An 18,595-nucleotide genomic window follows, 5' to 3' on the forward strand; every position below is an offset into this window, starting at 1 on the left:
CAGGAAACTTGCCGACAGTAGAAAGATGAAGATATAGCCAAAAAGGATTCTTTTACGGGGTGGAGTTAGAGTAGTGCCATTACGAACTGGAAACACAACGTTAACGCACAGCAAAGAGTTGTCATCTGGCCGAGAGGGATCTAGAAAGGCTTTGGTGAGAAATCATAGTATTTGAGAAGGGCCTTGGAAGGGAGATGGTAGTGTAGAGAGGAGGCGTGGTTTAGGCAAAGAAGCAGAGATGGGACAGCAGAGTGGTCCCAAGAAGTAATAAATGCTATCATTTACGGTTTTGTGGGGCAAATGGTGGAAGAAGCTGGAGAAGTAGGTTGGGGCAGTATTTTAGATGACTTTTTGTTCTGGGGTGAGAAAGTCCTCAGAACAAATCTAATTGCTTCACCCTATGCTTCAAGCCACACCCTGGCTTGATCTTCCAAATCCAAACTCCTCAGCAGACAGGGGAGCTCTTTATGGTCTGCTCCAGTCTCCCACCCGCCTCCCCACACTGGCACTGCAGGCACTCAGCATTCTCGCTGAGCTCTCTCTGCCTAGCCTGGGGCCAGCCTCTTGCCTGGCAAGCCTTCTCTGGCATGTCCTCTGATGCCAGCAGAGGCAGCATCTCTTCTAGCATACCTTCTCCAGCTTTCTCGGCCTCTGTTCACTCCCTGGCTACAGTGTTTACCTGTTTAATTGTGATGGTCTACAAATGCATCTGTTTGCTGAACAAGACTCAGCTGCTCTGAGCCAGGGAGCTGTCTTGTTCTGTGTTTCCAGCTCCTAGCATGGGGCCTGGGTGTTTCCTCCATGAAGAAGTGAGTGGGTGTTGTGTTGAGTTTGGCTGAGCATGAAGAATGGTTAAAGGCTTGAAGGGAACGGAATGACTTGCCTGGATTTGGCATCTTTGGGGCCGATCACCTGGCAGCAGCGAGTGTAGAAAGATTGAAGAGAGGAGTCATGGGGGTGACAAGTGTGATGGGAGGTCGTGGTGGTGCTGGGAGACAGGGCCCTTGCTGTGCCCACTGCCTTTGTGGCTGTTGGAGGGTCACTGGTTAACACAGCAGTGCCCTTCTGTTCTTGTAGAACCCAAACCTCCTAATCAGCGATTTCTCATTCATAGCCCATGAACCCAATTCCAGCACCATTGCCTCCTGACATAACAAGCTTCAACCTCATTGGTGACAGCCTGTCTTTCGACTTCAAGGATACTGACATGAAGCGGCTTTCCATGGAGATAGAGAAAGAAAAGTATGTGGCCTCCTTCAGCCTCCCTCATGCCCTGCTCGGGCAGCTGGTGAGCTAGAGTGAGTCTGTCTTATCTGGGGAAAGTGGAGGGTTGACACAGCAGCCTGTCGCCAGCTCCTGCAAAGATTTGCTCTGTACTTAGCCACTGGAGGAAGAATTTCCTAAACAGAAATGAAGGACAACAGACCAGCATTCCTTCCAGGACAAAAATGACATGTGATTGGTGACCTGGAGTTTATAGTGGCTCAAAACTTCCCCTAAAGTATAAAGTATAAATATAAAGGATTGATTGTCAGGGGTCCCCAAGTCAGCCAGACTGCTGTCCACGTGGTGACAGAGCATGTGATGATGTTCTAAACTGGTAATAGAACACGTTTCCTAGTTGTGTTCTCTGGCGGCTGAGATTTGTGGTGATTCCCCTGACTAGAATGAAGGTGGGAGAGAAGCTCAGGCTCGAGGCTGAGGAAAGCAAACAGGTGGGGCAACAGCCAAGCTGAGCCAGCCCTCGCATGCAGCAGCACTGAGCTGAGCCCAGCACGCCTGTTCACAGCAGCTGCTGCTGAGTTTTCTTCTTCCTTCATTTTGTGGTCAGTGGAAGTGGATCCGAGATGAAAAGGCGTCCCACTCCAGAGACTGTTTAACCGAGCTCCCCTAATTCAGAGCCGTAGGGAAATCGCCCAGCTATGCCATGGCTTGTGAGAGAACAATCACATAGCTGCCATGTACTGAGTGCCTGGACATCAGGGTTTTTCAGCTTTTACTCACTTCATTCACACAAATAACAGCAAACTGACATCAAAGGTAGGTTTTAGCATTCCCGTTTATAAATGAGAACCCAGATTTAGAGCATCTAAAGAACTCACCCAGCATCCTGGAGCTGATGAGGCACAGACCTGGGGTTCAGCCCTTCGCCTGTCTGACTCTACAGCCTGTGTGCCTTCACCTTGTGGAGCATCCTTGGATAACCCTCTTGGGAAAGTCTCCTTGGAGCCCAGCATGAGCAACCATGAGTCGGGCTCTGTGTCTCTTTGGCTCGCATACTGAGGGTATAGATAAGTAGCCAGTGAGCCAGAGTCTCTGTCCATGGTATCTTCTGTCTGTGGTATCTGCTGTCTGAGTTCCCCTCCCAGCCTTTCACCACTGTCCAGGCATCCCCAATGTTACGTGATTATGATCAGGATGAGGCCATATCCTGTTCTGTGTCCTGCTTTTTTATAGCTTGTGTTTTCTTACTTATGACCCGTACACATGTAGCCATGGGAATCGCTACAGAATGTTCCTTAGCATTTGTGTTGCATGGTTTGCCTGGCCATGCCCTTGTAGTTGGACACTTTCAGGATGGTTTCCAGGTTTTCATCACAGAGACAGTGTGTATCTACTTGCAGGTGAGATAGTGCAGATCTTTTTCTTCCTGGTGTTGGCTGAGTGAGCTTCTGTCATCTTTAGGAGATGATGTCCCCAAACAAGTGGGGTGTGGCCACGGCCTATGAGAGGAGGTCTCTTGAATGGAATTACTTCTCGAGAAGGGTTGAGACGAGATTGTTTTGGATGCCAGGAGGCTTGCTTCATGTGTTGTTTTTTGTACAGAACTGAGAGCTGTCTGTTAGAACTGGTATTTGTGGAGCACTTTATGGGAGTTTCCAGAGGGCTTTCTTACACAGCCCTGGGGTCATTATCCCTATTTTATGGGTGGGGAAACGGATTCAGTCAGAGCAGTTAAGTGACTGGCCCAAGCTCCCACGACCTGTGAGCGGCAGAGTAGAGACGTGAACCCCAGGCTTCAGACCCTGGATCCCACCCTGAGCAGCTTGTTGGTCTGGAGCATCTCAATTCTCATAGGTCTCGCTGTTTGCCAAAGCCGTGATACACAGTATCCCCTTGCTGGCAGAGTGGAGTATATGGAGAAGAGCAAGCATCTGCAGGAGCAGCTCAATGAGCTCAAGACTGAGATCGAGGCCTTGAAACTCAAAGAGAGGGAGACGGCCTTGGATATTCTGCACAACGAGAACTCCGACCGGAGTGGCACCAGCAGCAAGCACAATACCATTAAAAAGGTACTAAGTCTCTTGTCTTTTGCTGATCAAGACAGTCATTAATGAAATGTGAGGTTGGCATCTGGTTTTCTCAGTAGCCGAATCATTAAACTGTTGTCATTTTTTTATGTGTACTTAGTTGAGGAAATTTTTTGACTCATGCCAGAAAGGAAATTTAATCTGCCAGTGACTGTGAACCCATTGGCTTTATGGAAGGGGAGCTTGTGTTAAAAGCTCGGATGAAATGAATCACTGTTACGGGATGGGTTTTGATCCATCATTTAGCAGTAAAGCAGTTCTGTCTTTTAGGCCAAGGGGAGTTATGCCCAGGGAGCTGCCTTACTTAATGAGAAAGCAAAATGAAAAGGAGGCTGTTGAGAGGGGACTCTCCCTCTAGTTTCTTTGTGTTTTTAAGTGGCAAGGACTATAAAATTCTGTTCTTGATTTAGAAACCAAATTCTGAGTTTTTAACTTTTTTCACACCTAAAAGGATGTATCTAGAAGAACCTTAATGCTTTAAAAGATGACTTAATTTATGTTGCTAACAGTTCATATCTTTCTCCATTTACATTTTGAGGTTTCAGCATTTTAGAGGAAGTTAAGTTCCATACTTAAATGTCAGCCCCAGAGTATATTTCTCTTATGTTGGGCAAACCAGAAAGGTCCTCTCTTGCCAGTTGATGTCTGCTCCAAACTGATAGCCCAGGATCAGGTTAACACCTGTAAAATAGGTGCCATTAAGATAAGACTGTTCATTGAGTCTAGTTAATAATAGTTTAGATATGCTTAATTCTTTGCTCTTTACCTTAGTCTTTAAAATGGTCTTCCGGTTTAAGGAATCTCTGTTGTCAGTGGTTAAGCTGTATCTGAAAACTCTAAGAGATCTGTGTCCACCTGCCATCGTTGATGAGACAGTCGGGAGCAACCGAATTCTTTCTCTTGACTGCATTTGTGTTGGCACCGGATAGAGAATTCCTTTTAATAGCATAACCTAGAAGGAAAGACCTTTCCATATTGCACATTCTTCTTTCCTCTGGCTTCTGTAAGTTACTGGGTTTCCCTTCCAAAACCAAATTATTAAACAGCAAAAGGGGAGCTACAGCGAGGCCTGAGCCAGTGAGCAGAGAGTTAGATAGTGATGGGGCCAGGGAGCCAGTCAGCCCTCGGAGGAGCTGCCTCAGACCCCACCCTGCCCCCACCGACTCATGTGGGCACCAGAAGCCGGCTCATCTCTGCCGCTGCTGCAGCGAGCTGGGCCCTCAGCCACGGGCACCTGGAGTGCTGAAACCTGGAAAGACCTGTTTCCGAGCCATAAAAACAAATGAAGTCACTTGTCACAATTTCAGGCCTGTCTGAGCATTTTGCAAATGGCACATGTGGCATTGTTGATATCACAGGGTATGTTTTTGTTTTTCTTCATTTTATTTTGCTGGTTTAGCCTCAAGCCCAAGGCAGAAGACCTATCTGCATTTGAGCCCTCAAAGTAGGTTATTCCCAGGTACTCTGTATGTGGTGATGGTACTGCCCTCTGTGATACTAACCCATGCATGAGCTTGCCTGTCTCTGTCCCCGTGCCACACCCAGCCCTCCCAAGGGCAGGTGGCGCCTGGGTACTGGCCGCAGCATGCTTTGAGTCTGAGAGCAGGAGTCCGCCATGTGGGGCCAGACCAGCCTCCAGGGGTCCGGCAGGCTGCCTCGTTCTGAAGAGCATGTCATGGGGCTGTAGGACCAGTCATCCTTCACATCTGGTGTCATTGTTGGGCTGGGGAAGGTCATGGCTTCTTGTCCAGTCAGGTCTGTCTAAAAAGTCTTTTGTCTTGGTGGTGTACTCCTTAGATAAATAACCCTAGCATGGAAACGGGATAAATTTGGGTGTTTTTAAGAGTGGTGTCTTTAACTCAAGATGAAGACTTTTCATGTGGTGATAGCCTCTGAAGATGCATGGGCATACCTGGCAGCTTCTGGTTGTGGAACGAAGGGGCTGCCCATGCTCGCTTATTTTCATTTAGAGCCTCCCCTTTCTGTGCACATCCATTTTCTTTTCAAGTAAAGCAAACAAATAGCACAGGGATCTGATTTGTAGTCAGTCTCAGTGGACTGTCTGTCTGTCAGCTTCAGCTGACGTCTCTGCTTCAGCTCCTGCACAGCCTGGGGCAGAGTTGTGTTTGGAGTGAACTCACGTTGGGACAGTGCAGTCTCGGGTCCCCAGGAGATGGGCAGTCAGTGGTTGTTGAGTGAATTAATTGAATGATTGCTGCTTTCCTTCTGCAACAGCTCATTACTCTCCCAACATGTCTAGGCAGTGGAGAGAGTCTATCATGCCCAATAATAGAGTAACATCCTGCCTCTGCTCTTTGCCTAATCCCCAGTAGTACCCAAGCCAGAGAGGCCACCAACACTCGACAGCCACAGTGGACATGTCCTTTAGAGTCCTCACTGTGGTTTCTGCTACTAGAATAAATAAGCTCATTGGAGGCTTTCTACCAAAAAGTGAGATCTGGCGGAAGATAGATCCTATTTGTTGTTGTTATCCAAGCAAGAGAGGTTAGCTATTAAAGTCCCAGATGGATCTCATTATAAGATGGATTTGAGCTGTCAGTGGTTCCAAGAATCCATGGCATGAACCCCAATTTGTGCAAGACACTTTTATTCAGTGGGCTCCTATTTCTTGTGCTTTCATACCACACGTTGGTGTTGAACACCCCAACGCTGAGCAGTGCATACTCTGAGCAGGGCAGTTATGGCCAGCATCAGAAGGGGCAGGCCCAGTGGACCATCTGCTCAAGTAGTGACCCCATGGCACCCAGAGGAGTGAATCTCCCTCAGTTTCCTGGACTTTGTGGCTTGCACAGGGCAAACAGAAAATCCCTTGTTTCAGCCTGTGTTGTCGGATATTCCCCACATGTGACCATACTATTCCACCTTGATGTGATTTCGTCTTTCTTCTTTCTGTAATGATTCAGAACGTTTAAATTCTTCAGGGGCCTGATTTTCACTGTCAGTTTTCACTGAGCTGTTATTATAGACAAATGAGGTTTGATTTGTAGTCATATTTGTCCTGCTCCTAGAACGTATACAGAAGCCTTTCTTTTTAATGTCTTGATGTAAAAACTTGTTTTCCAAGGAGGCCGCCAGGCTCCAGTTAATCAAGAATTCTGATTACTCAAGGGTTAATAAAAGCATGGACTTGCCTTTTAATCAACTGGAGTTATTGCAGCATCACTCAATTAAATAGTGGCAGTTTTGCTACATGTGAATTTTGATACACTTTCCTTCCATTTTCTAGCCTTTCATGGTCCCTATGGCCAGTGACCAGGACTGACCACCAGCCACCTGCCTGTGCTAGGGTGGCTCCGGGGTTGTGCCTGCTGCAGTCTGTGCCAAAGTGAGCCTAGCTGAAGAGAAACACCACTGCAGGCTTAGCAAGTGTGGGCACCTGGAATGTCAAGGGCAGAGCTCCATGTAGAAAGTCCGGGAGAAGAGCTGGAAAGGCTGGTGGCAAACTGGAGAGTTTCCAGTGTCCTGAGAGCTCATTAATCCTGGTTCAAACCAGCCTGCATTGACTTTAGTCTTGTTTTTAATGTCTTTTGATCAGAGATTTCTTCAAGGAAAAAATGGTTCTCCTACCTACCACGACCCAGGCATATTCCTCCTCCTTGCTTTCAGTATTCTGCCTCACTGACCAAGAGGTCTTGGTGTCTGACCTGACTCAGCAGTACCCTTGGGGGCTGAGTAACACTTAAGCGAATGCCAAAGGGTTTCCCTTGGGTTTCCAGGGGTTACCATGTTCCCTTGGGAATGCCGAGAGGCAGTCCAGTCCAGTTAACTGAGGTTCCCACTGCTCTGCCACTTACTTTCTAATTCTTACTTTCTCCTAAGACTCAGTGTCCTCACCAGTACAAGGTGAATAAAAATACTCCTTCCCCGCCAGGACTGCTATGAGGATTCAGTGGGGTAATGCACAGCAAACACTTGGTTCACCGTAAGAGCTCAGCAAGGGCTTAAAAATATATAAAGAAACAAATCTGCTTGTGAGCCTGTGGCGAGGGATGCACCACATTTATATACACAACTTGTGATAAACATATCCACTAATTGTATTAATTTCCATGTGTTTGGAGGTAAAAACTTTAAAAGGCCAGAATTAACTTCACTGGTTCCTTCTACTATCTGATTTGGGTTTGCAATGGTATATTTTCCTCCTCCTGCTAATCTTAACTCCCCACGTTTCCTTTTTTTTTCCCCAATCGATATTCAGTGGAACTGGTTTGGCATTTGCATCTGAGTCAGAGCGGCACTAGCGATCAAAAGATCAAAAGCCGCCCTTGGGAGCGTGGATTCCTTTCATTCTCAGGGGGAGGGACAGCGACACTTGTTCCTGGCATCTGAGTCTTGAATGAGGTCTGGCAGTGAGGCTGCGGAGAGGAGGGTGTGGGTGTCTTGGGCTCAAGCTTCTTGCCTTCAGAGCCACAGAGCTGATGAGGTGAGCAGTGGCCTGGAGTGGCTTAGCTGTGCAACACACTTTGGAAGTGAAAGTGGGGTCCCGGAGCATGCGCATTTTCAACATCTTGCTTTCATTCCCTCTCAAGGGACAGGTTTCACTCCCCAGTCCTGAGCTGGTCTCATTCCCAGCAAATTTGTCATGTTTGTGCCTGTGGTCTCCAAGGGAGCACAGGATTTCAGAGGAAATCGACAGATGAGAAATCATGGAGGTCAGAGCGCTTAGAAATCTTGTGTTATTAGTAAATGATTTGAACCATCAAGGTCCAGCTGTGGTTTCCGCTGGTGGAGGAACAGGAATGAGGATCCTTAACATTTATCTGAAGCTCTAGCCACCTCTCTTAGATCAGGAAGACGTAAAAGTCCAATGTCATCTTCAGTTTGCGCGGACTTCCCTTGGAGATGCAGGGCTGGCGAAGTGAGGGAGAAGACTGAAAACACCTGGGGAAGAGATACATCGCAGGGCAAGACTGAATGTGCCTGAAAGGCGGCTCCCGCAATTAAAACAAATGGCCAGAGCCTCCCCGGTGACCTCTGGTCTGCATTGCCTGCCTCGAAGAGGGCTGCTGAACAGTTCATGGTGCACGTATGGCTACTGTGTTCAGCCCTCCCATGACCCTGGTCCTGGGGCCTGCATGGCTCTCTCTGCCTGCTGTGGAAACTGGGCGTAGCGTGGTGGAGCGTCCTTTGCCCTGACATAAAAGGCGGTGGACTGCCTCCCCGGCTCCAGAGCCTTCTCTTTGTTATGTTGAAACTTGGCAGAGGTGGGAGAGGGGAGGGGAAAGGGGAAAGGGAGTGGGGTGGGGAGCGAGGATTAGCAAGGAGCCCCAGGGGCACCAGATGTGGACATGGAGCGCACCAAAGAGAAGCTCTTCCCGGCTCTGGGAAGCACGGAGACAGCATCGGGCGGCGAGGCTGGGCTCAGGGAGTGCACTCCTCCTGGATATGACACCTGGGCTCGGCCCTGGGGCCACTCCTACCTTACACACACAAACTACATGTCCAGGTGCCTCTTAATTGTTGAGAGCTTACCGTTCTCTTCCTTGTTTTTGGTAGTTCTCTAGACAGAATATTCTACCAGTCTCTTTTCCAAAAGACCACACCCCAGTCCGTCTTTTTGATGGGGAGACCGTACCCAGTCAGGCAGTTGCCCTTTGGAAGGCCTGAAGGAGCCTACAAAACCGGCCTGCCCTCTAGGATATTTTACAACCATTTGGAAGTGCCTGAGCACATTACTGGGCCTTATTTGATGCAGTAAAACCTCCCGTTTGGTCCCTCGGCGCTCAAGATGTGTGTCAGTGCAGTCTCCCCCAGCACCTGATTCGTTACTGCAACAGTGGGAGGGAAGAGATGGGATGCAAACTCATTCTGCGGGCGTGAGGTCCCGCTCTTATGATCCTTGCCATGATTTCCCTGCTGGTATTGGCAGTTTGAAAACGCCATCAGTATATCTGCACCTTCTTCCTAAGGTGCGGCTCCGAGTGCTCTGTAGCTGCCAGTTAGCCTCCCCCTGCTCAGTGAGGTGAATCAGGCCGATTAGTCCATTTTCCAGGTAGAGGAACCGAGTGGCAAAGGGCCCTCCCAGCATCACACAGGCAGCTCGAGACACGGGCAGACACTAATTTCCATGCAACTTTCTGCTGCTTTGGATCCTTAAAGGATTAATATACAAAAGAGACCCTCTGGGTTTTACCTGACAGATTTCTCTGTAGAGCAGATAAAGTAGCTAATACCAAACTGGATTTGTTAATTGTCATGGACTTGGCCTTTCATCGCACCTCTGTTTAGGGCTAAGTGTGTGGACAGCTCTCTCCCTGTGCACATCACCAGATGGCATTTGGGTGCAAGCTGTCACTAGCAAGACAGCGAGAAGCTTCATCTGGCCAGTTTACAGCAGCAATCCCCCTTCACCGGCCCTGCCCCATCAGCTCCTGTTTGGAAGGGGGAATGTTTATCACACTCTAAACCAAAGATTCTGTGGGAATTTGCTGCTGCTGGATTTGGCTGGCACCTTTCTGCTCCAGAGTCGGCTTTCTGGCTTCTCGCGGTGGATCTGTGTGCCAGAGAATCTGCATGTCCTTTTGTATCTGTGCTCTCCCCCGCTCCTTCATTTTCAACATGTAGTGGCGGGGAGGAAGTATAACATGATTTTAGGACTTGCATTTCAATTTCACTGCATTTTTATGGGACAAGCGGAATCTCAGTGCCTGGAGTTACTAGGTTAGTATCTAAAATGGGTTCAGCATTATGGGTCTTATTGTTTAAGATGAATTAAGTGGCCCCTTCCCACCTTCCTTTCTCCTCCCTCGGGATGAGTGGATTGAGGCGAGGCCCCCAGAGACTAGTTGGAGGAATCCTGGTGCTCTGATTAGTTTTATTCTCCCAGCTTAATTGTAGAGCTTCCTTTCTCTCGTCATGGATAGCCGAAGGGGCTGTGTGTCCTGCCCACCCCCACACCACCCCGTTTGCTTCAGGAGCAAGATTATCACAATGCAGCCTTCTGAATCACTTTTCTCTATGTGCTGATGAAAGTGTAATTCATTCTTAATCAAGCAGCCTTGCTGCTGCTGGAATACATTTAGTTACCCTCCCATCACTTTGGGAAACGATCCCCCAAAAAGGGCTTTTAGAGGAGAGCAGGAAGGAGAGCTGGCCTCACACTGTTTTTCCAGCAGAGGGCACTTGTGGGGATGATGCTTGAGGAGCCTTTGCAGCTGGAAGCCTTCCAATGTGGGGCAGGCCGGGAGGGACGGAGGGGCCCGGTGCTTGTCATAGGTGCCTCCCAGGAGTGCTGTCTCTAGAGCCTGGAGCCGTTTCTCAGGAGTAGGCGGGTGCCAGGTCCTTGTATCTCGGTAGGCTAAGTCCACCCAGGGAGCAGGAACCAGTTGAGTGTGCATATTGCATGGATGCCTGGGTTAGGGAGAACCTGCTGGGTACCAGATTCTTCCTAGGGTTGAGAGGAGCCAGCCTCCTGTCTTTTTCAGGAGACAGAGGTGTCTTCCGCATCTGAACTTGTTTAGATTGGGTGGATGTGTCCGTTTGGTCACACACACACAGTTTGGGTGGCGTGAGGAGGTCTAGCTCTGCCAAGTGGCTCACTCTCCTGCCCTTTCACAGCCTGGTGGCTGTCACAAACAACTAGCAGTTTGGTGGAGCAACGGGCTGGAGGAGAGGTGGCTCTGCCAGGCCCTCATGTGTTGAGGTGGGCAGGAAGAAGGGGCCGGGCCCAACAGGTGGATCAGAGCCCCCGTAAGATAAAACAAGCCCTATAGATGTGCAGCGGAGAAAGAAAGGGAAGTTTGTCTCCTCAGACTGGAGTTGGATTAGTGACAGACTTGAACAGCCGGTTCAGTCAAGAGAGAACTTGATTCCTCCTGTATTATTCACACGGCTGATTTTAATCAGATGTGAAGAGACAGCTGGAAGAGAGGAGCGGGTCAGCCTAGTGCCTGGTGAGGAAACTTGGTGTTCTTTTAGTCATCTTTAGGGAACTGGCACGAGCCCTGGGGGTGGAGGCTTTGCACAGGGCCCACAGGGTTCGTAGCTTCTGGCAGGAGCTGGCGTGAGAGCCAGGCCTCCGTGGTTGCCCCTGGTCTGGATTCAGTGTGAGTTTTGGATGGTGCGTGGCAGATGTGGTCACCAGTCACGTTTGGGCAGAGCTCTGTCCACTTGTCCTCACAAGGATTCAGAGAAGGTGGACCAGATTTGGCAGGTCCCAGAATGATGCAGCCATTGTCCTCGAGGTCCTGCTTGTCTTCCCTTGTCTGCCTGCATCCTGAGGCTTTTCTGCCTCACCATTTACTGAAATTCAGAGGAGACCTCTTCCTGGACAACCTTGGAGATACACCGTGGCAGCGTGCTGGTAGAGCCCACACCCTCTGCACTTGGGGAGTTCCCCTCCCTCCTGGTGCTGCCCCCGCCCCTCCCCCACAGGAGGTCAGGCTGGGGCTGCAGAGGGGGATTGCTAGATCACCAAAGGGAATGCAGGGTGGTGGATGGGACTCACAAGACGGGCTTCAGTTCTCTCACTGCAGTATTGCAGGAGGCGAGGGCCTTAGCCGGGTCGTCTCTGGAACCTTTGCCGTGCAGTGCAGAGAGAGCCAGCCCAGTCATTGAGCAAGAAGACGGACCGAACACTGACACGGGCTCCTACACTGTAGGTTGTGAGAGGGTGGTGAGGAAACCAGAACCCTTGTTAGCTGATTTTCATGAGTATATAAAGAGGACCTGCAGAGACAGTTTACTTTATGAAGGGCTAGCTTTGTGCCATTTCCCCTTCTCTTTTATGAATACCTCCTGCCTGTAGATGTGCTGCAAATATGGCAGTCAATGAACTTTCTAGAAACAGCAGGTGGTGAAGGATCCCACAGGTAAGGGGAGCCTGCCCAGTGGTTGTGTGAGGCCAAGCAGAGGCTATAGCACAAGTGGCAGATGCTGTCAGCAGTGCCCCGAGGGGAGGACCCCCTGACCTCTCTGTAGAAAACCTCCCTGCCCCTGGGCTTCTGAGTCCCACCTGGAGGAAAGAAGCCCAAGGCTTCCCTTTGCAGGCCTGCCTCTCACTGCCTGCCTCCCTGCATGCTCTCCCGCACGAGCGCAGGGAGTGCTGGCTGTCTCAGGAGGAGGACATGTCGCTGTCTAAGATGAAGGGCGCTGCCGAGGGGGAAGCAGGCAGAGGCTACGGTGGTGCCGGGAAGGGTTCCAGCAGCCGCCAGTCAGCTCGTGCAGCAATTTCCTCTGACAACAGGGTTCCTGATGGAATTGGAACCGCCAGGAATGGCACAGTAGGGTAAAAGGTGGGGGCGAGGCAGCCAGCTCTGCCTGTGGGCCGAGGCAGGAGGCTCCCAGAGCCCTCGGTGTCAGCAGCCACGTTGGCTGCCTCTGTCGGGTGGGTCTGCCTGTCCCCTCTACAGCCTAGCGCCTTTTGGAAGACATGGTACTCTCTCCTCTTGTCGAGGCCACGTGTCTGTGGTGCTTTTCCTCCATCTGCATGGCCAGAGTGCTTGACTTCACTCCACACCTTTCCTTGGGCTGGGGTACAACTTCTGCTCTTGCAAGATGAGAGGTCAGGCTGAGCCGCTGCCCTGCAGTGTAGGGTGGGATCTAGGGAGGCGACCTGCCTACCTGGGGAGGGCTTTGCATCCCAACGAGCACATGCTCCAGTAACTGGAATCTGGCGCTGCCGGAGCTGCCAGAACCCTCCCCTGGCACCTCGAGGGGACAGCCAGCACATGGCCTGGGTAGAGGACCCAGGAATTCTTGGAGCCAACGTCGTACAAATGGGCAGGAGGCTCTCAGAGGCCCCCACAGCCTGGGCTTTCTGCCTGGGGAAGAGGCCAAGCCTCTGGGGGCATCTGCTCACCCTGCCTCAGAGACCGTGCAGGCCAGCGCAGCACGTGCCCCTGCCCTCGCCTGCACCCACTTCTAACCCTTGCCTTGTCCTGCTTCCCCACCGGAAGGAAAGGAGCCAGTGCTGGGGGAGGGGAAGAAGAGGGATGCTGCTATTTAGTAATAGCAGCTGTTGAGTTCTCATCGAGTGCCAGGCGTGGTGCTGAGCGCTTCACAGTGTTTCCCAGTTAGTCTGCATGTCACCCTGTGAGGAAGGGGCTGCCACTACCCCCGCTTCATGCTGGGGACCTGAGGCCAGGACCACCCAGCTGATTGGAGGCCCAGAGGGGCTTTGGGTCAGGCAGTCCAGCTGTGCCTGTGTGTGGCACAGTGCTTGAAAGGGCTGTGGGCAGGGCCCTGTCCCCTGAGGAGCCCACCTGAGGTCTGCTCCAGGAGTGTGGGAGCAACCTGCTTGGAGATGTCAGGTTTCACACCTTCTCATTCAAACTCTCCCCTATGAGGGTTTTTGTCCAAGTGGTTCTCTGTTCTCTTTCTTCTTTCTTTCCCAGTTATCATCGTGGTTCCCATTATCACAGAGCATGTAACTCCTGGCCCTTCTCCTCTGATGGCATTAAGGGAGAAGCCTGTCCAAACTGGGCCCCTTCTAGAGGGAGTTCCGTTTCGGCAAAGAAATGAAAGCTCTCTCCGTTTGCATTAGAGCTGGGCTTTCCAAAGGGCTTCTGAAATTAGTTCCGCTGAAGAAAACAGCTCAGATGCCTCCCTGCATTCAGCTTGTTAGTCAGGAACTTCAAGGCCAAAAGATCTGGCAGGATTTAAAGAGCCGGCTCTCAAGCTGTCTCATTTTGAGCACACTGATGCCGCCTGTCTTTGATGGTGAAGTGGTTGGTTTGGAGTCTTCCTCCCCCGCCCTTTGGAGAACCGCGGATGGTCCCAAGGACTTTTTGGATTCAGAGACAGCCAGAGGTCGAGGGAGTGGGCCAGACCATCTAGCCTGCCCCCATGGTTTAATTCTAGAGGACAGAGGCTCAGCGAGGTCAAGGGTGTCCACTGAGGCCACACAGTGAGCAGGTGACAGAGGAGAATTAGCGCCCAGGCCTTCTCAGCCCCGTGTGGAGCTCTGCTCTTTCCCACAAATCTCACCATTTTGTTATTGTTACAGCCTACAGCTTATTCACTCAACAAACATTGTTTGAGCTCCTACTAGGTGCAAAGCACTAAGCTAAGTGGTTTGGGGGATATGAAGATGAACAGTATGTACCCCGAGTCCCCCCTCCCTGAAAACTCTCCTTTGCGAAGTCCCAGAGGTGGATATGGAACACACCGTCTCGTCCACGTGGTTGATTTCAGAAGCAGAACAGGGAGCAGGGCACCGGAGGGTGCCTGTGCCAGATGCTTCTGTCTGGAGATATCCTGGGAAGTGGCCCACAGAGTCGGGGAATTGGGGTTCAACAGTCCAGGAGGTCTCAAACTCTAGTGCCTTCTCTGCCACGCCAAGAGCTTGACCCCTGACCCTCCCTCTTCCTCCCGCATCTTCCCAGCCCTGTGCTCCTCAGGGCACCATTCTCCCTGGGAGGGCCTCACACTTTCTGAATAGAGCACTGCCCCGTGTGCACCGTCGTCCCTGCCTGACCCAGCCCCACCTGGAAAGCCTGTTGCCTCCCAGCTCGTGGATGGAAACCTCTCTCAGCTGTCAGGTCATGGGCCAGTCTGCTTTGGGGCCACCTGGGGAACCAGGAGTGGAAGGGACAAGCTCTTTCTCATCTGACACAGGCCCGCCCTGCCTGAGGCCGTGTCACCTTGCCTCAGGGGCATCCCCAGGGCATGAGGACTGGGGCCCCAGCATGAGCCAGCTTGTGCTGCCAATCTGGTGCTCTGAGCCTGGAGAAGATGAGCGTCCCAGGCTGGCACCACTGCAGACAGCACACCACAGAGGCGTCTTAGAGCCTCTTTTGTAGACGGAATGTGAGAATCTATTAAAATGTCCAGGGATTTGCTGCCCTCTGTGAAAAGGTGACGTTGATGACATTTTCCTGCTGACATGCTTCTGCCCACCAGCCATCCCTGCTGGCATGTCCTCATTTGTCGCCTCCTAATTTGAGTTCTTGGGCAAATCTGGAAACTTGTTTGAGATTGACCACCAGCTTCTTGAACATCTGTTTGAACTGTCTTCCCCTTCACTCCAAACCACCTCTGAGGTTAGTCCACAAGGCAGGAGGGCATCCTGTTGTGAAAGAGCAGAAATCGAGTCCTCCTTTCAACTTCTTCTCTGCTTCCTTGCAGCTCACCTTGCAGAGCGCCAAGTCCCGCGTGGCCTTCTTTGAAGAGCTCTAGCAGGTGACCCAGCCACCCAGGATCTGCCACTTCTGCTGCTCCCAGCACCGGCAGGATGGGTCAGACACCGTGGGAGCCATCTGTAGGTGGGCTGGCTGGGAGCTTCCATGGGAGCTCTGGAACTTTCCCCAGCTGAGTGGAGAGCCCAACCCCCTTCATGTGCAATTGCCTTGAACTATGACCCTGCAGAGATTTCTCTCATGGGGTTCTAGTTCTCCTGACCTGAGTCTTTAAAGTTTTTAAGAAGTATTGTCTTTTTTTCATCTAGTGTGGGATCCCATACTTCCTTTGTCAAAGGAACCCTGGGCTGTGCATCTTACTGTCCAGCGCTGACCCTCCCAGCCCAGGCTGGGAAGTGGTTGTAGGGGTGAAAGGCATAGGCCCCCTGGAGACCAGGAGGCTGGTGCCACCACCCTCATCCTCCAGGGTTCCAGAACATTCGTCTCCTCCCCTTGTGAGGAACTGGCATGCAGAGAAGCGTGGCCTGCCCGAGCCCAGGCCCAGAGCGGCCTGCCCACCAGCCTGCCTGCTTGCTGCACGTCATCGGTGAGCCTGCCCACAGCTCATGATGAGCCAAGTGACGGGTCCTTGGCCCAGGCCCCCTGGAGGCAGTGCTCTGGCTGCCCGCTGGTGGGAATGGGAAGGAACTGTGACTGGGGCAGACTAGGAGAAGCTGTGATGAAGGGCTGGCTGCCAGCAGAGGGGCTGGGAGGCCAGTAGAGCCGAATAGGAACCTTCACCATACAGAACACTCACTGCCCTCCTCCTGCCACCCCAGACCAGGGTCCAGGAGCCATGTGTGTCTTTCCCACCCCCCTTTAGCGTTAGCCTCTCCTGCCCGTGGGGACCTGGGGGACTCCCTGGTCATGCTGTAATCGGCACCTGGAAGCCTGTCTGTGCCCGGGGGGCTCTGTAGGGCTGAGGCCCCACAGGTACTTCTCACTGGCTGGAACACCGAGCTCCACTGGCCCCAGTCTGCGTTGCTGATCTGAATCACCTTTCCTCCTGGCCATGTGCCAGCAAACCCCTCCTAACCCTTTATTGTACCTGGGCCTCCTTTTGCTGTTGCCCTCATCCCCCAGAGGGCCCTTTATCTTATATCTGTGTGTGGGCTGTGTGGGGTCCTTTTGTGCCCTTCCCCTCCAAGCTCCACACCGGCTGGCACACGACTCCTCCACCATGCTGAGCAGCAGCAGGTCACAGAACCACCCCACAGCCCACACTCACTCCTTGATTTGGGGCCACTTTCTTGCCCTTTCTTTTCTCCATGGCTTGTGGTGCTGCTGTGACCCATCAGGCCATCCAGATCCTTCCAGCGGAGCTGTTAGGCAAAGCAGGTGATAAGTCTTAACCAGTGAAAAGATGCTTATTATGTGAAGACGTGTGAGGGCCTGGAGAGCTCCTGAGAACAGAAGTGGCTCTCGTGATCCTGTGTGGTTCTGAGGAGCTCACAGAGGTCCTGCCTTTTTTCTGCAGTCAGGCTGACCTAACAAATAGTCTCCCGGGCTGGCCACCACCTTCTCGGGCCACCTTGCCAGCCCCTTAGGACACACAGTGGAGACTCTGCATCTAGACACTAAGCATGGGTGGCTGTGGCTGAAAGAGTTCCCTTTGTCTCCCTGTCCCCTGGGATGTGGTCCTGGAGGTGGTGGTGGGGGAAACAGTCCTCAGGTGTTTGGAATGTGAGGTCTGGCTCTTGTGTTGAATCTCTGTCTCCTCAGCTCACCACCCATCCCTGAATTTCCACGAGTTACTTTCCTCCCGACCTATAAATTTAATCTGTAACTGTGGCTGTGGGCACAGGAGCATGGTGTTGGTTTATAAAAACATTGTCGGGCTTTGTTTTTTTATTACTTAACCGCTGTGTGTATGCCTGCAGTCTGGGATGCCAAGCCGTGTGGCCACAAGGGAGCCGGCTGGCTTCTGCGCTGTGGCAGGAGCACCCTCGGGCCCGGGGAGCAGACTCGAGAGGGCCGGCAGAGCCTCACTCAGCCAGGATCACTCCAGCTCTCCTTAGAGGCAAGAGCTGGTGGGTACCTCCTAAAGATGGATAGGCGGAGAGGGTGGGGCCCTCAGAGAGGTCCGGAGCCTCAGTGGAAGGAGAAAGAATGAAAGAAGAGCTTGGTTTTCACAGCCTTGTGCCTGTGGCTGAGGTGACTGCGTTCCTTTCAAGCCAACATTTTTAGAGCGTGGTTGCTTATCCAGTAGGGAAGCCTCTGAGCTCCCCTGAGAGCAGGGCCCTGGCCATGATTAGTGCGTTACAAGCGTTTCTGATGGTTTTTGGGCAGAAGCACCATGCCAGTGACACTCCGTGAGGCTGCGCTGTCAGCCTTTAGCCGTTCCAGCACAACCTCGTTCATCCTAATCGAGGCCCCACCTCAGCCCCAGCAGTGCTCTGACCTGTAGTATCTGCTCAATTATTCATGTACCCGCCAGGCCCTGCCAGACAACACCCGGTGGCATTACAGAACACTTCTTGAGTGACATTTTTTTTGTAATCTCGGGGACAGATTTCTCTCCCTCCCTCTTCTTTCTTTTTCAAATCGAAACAGCGAGTCCAGAGGCTGACAACCGGCGATGGTGACTAAGTGTTGCTGCTGACAGGGCTGGGGCCTCGCAGCCCCTGGAGCGGGCAGCCTCAGCCCCTCCCGGGCTTCCAGGGGAGCTCCATCTGTTTTCAGAGATGTCACACTGCACTTCTTCCTGTGGGGCCTGAGTCCCGCCTCCTGTCAGGGCCAGACCATGGAAGGCTATTTTCTATTCTGGGGGATTGTTGTAATTTAAATGATTGTTTTAATAAAAATTTTAAGCTGTAAAGTCGTTCTTGGGCTTCCACAGTTGCTTATTGCTCAGGCCGTCGAGGTGGCCAGACAGGCTGGGTGGTGAGGCCACCTGTTGTGAGTTCTGTGAGGACGTGGGGTCTCTGCTCTCGGGACTTCAGCTCCAGCCCTAGGCTGTGGTAGTGAAAGAATCACAGCAGCCCTCTATGCCCTCACCTGGGAGCTCCTTCCCTCCACCCGTGGGGTACGGGGGCTCGGGGAAAAGGCCCTGACCTGGTCCCAAGACCTCCATTTCCTCTCCACATCCTCTGTCTGTCCTCTAGTCCAGACCCGAAACCTAGGGCGTTGGACGGGGCCATCTCGCCA

The 18,595-nt window shown here is 51.9% G+C and overlaps 1 protein-coding gene across 4 annotated transcripts in view; it reads left to right on the forward strand.

The window, feature by feature from the left end:
- NF2 (NF2, moesin-ezrin-radixin like (MERLIN) tumor suppressor) overlaps nt 1-18,266 on the forward strand; it is a 73,861-nt gene extending 55,595 nt beyond the window's left edge. Inside the window, exons 14-17 of one of the 4 annotated variants that reach the window (XM_014835121.3) lie at nt 1,115-1,242; nt 3,128-3,293; nt 4,711-4,755; nt 15,399-18,266. In XM_014835121.3, coding sequence (XP_014690607.1) covers nt 1,115-1,242; nt 3,128-3,293; nt 4,711-4,746 — 330 coding nt within the window. In that variant the 3' untranslated portion in view covers nt 4,747-4,755; nt 15,399-18,266. Of the gene's footprint in view, nt 1-1,114; nt 1,243-3,127; nt 3,301-4,710; nt 4,937-15,398 lie in introns of those variants that run through there. The other 3 variants (XM_014835115.3, XM_044775603.2, XM_070516334.1) reach the window with 3 other exon arrangements.
- Nucleotides 18,267-18,595: the final 329 nt, after the last annotated feature.

This window comes from Equus asinus, chromosome 8, assembly GCF_041296235.1.
Source record: "Equus asinus isolate D_3611 breed Donkey chromosome 8, EquAss-T2T_v2, whole genome shotgun sequence".
NCBI classification, from domain to species: domain Eukaryota; kingdom Metazoa; phylum Chordata; class Mammalia; order Perissodactyla; family Equidae; genus Equus; species Equus asinus.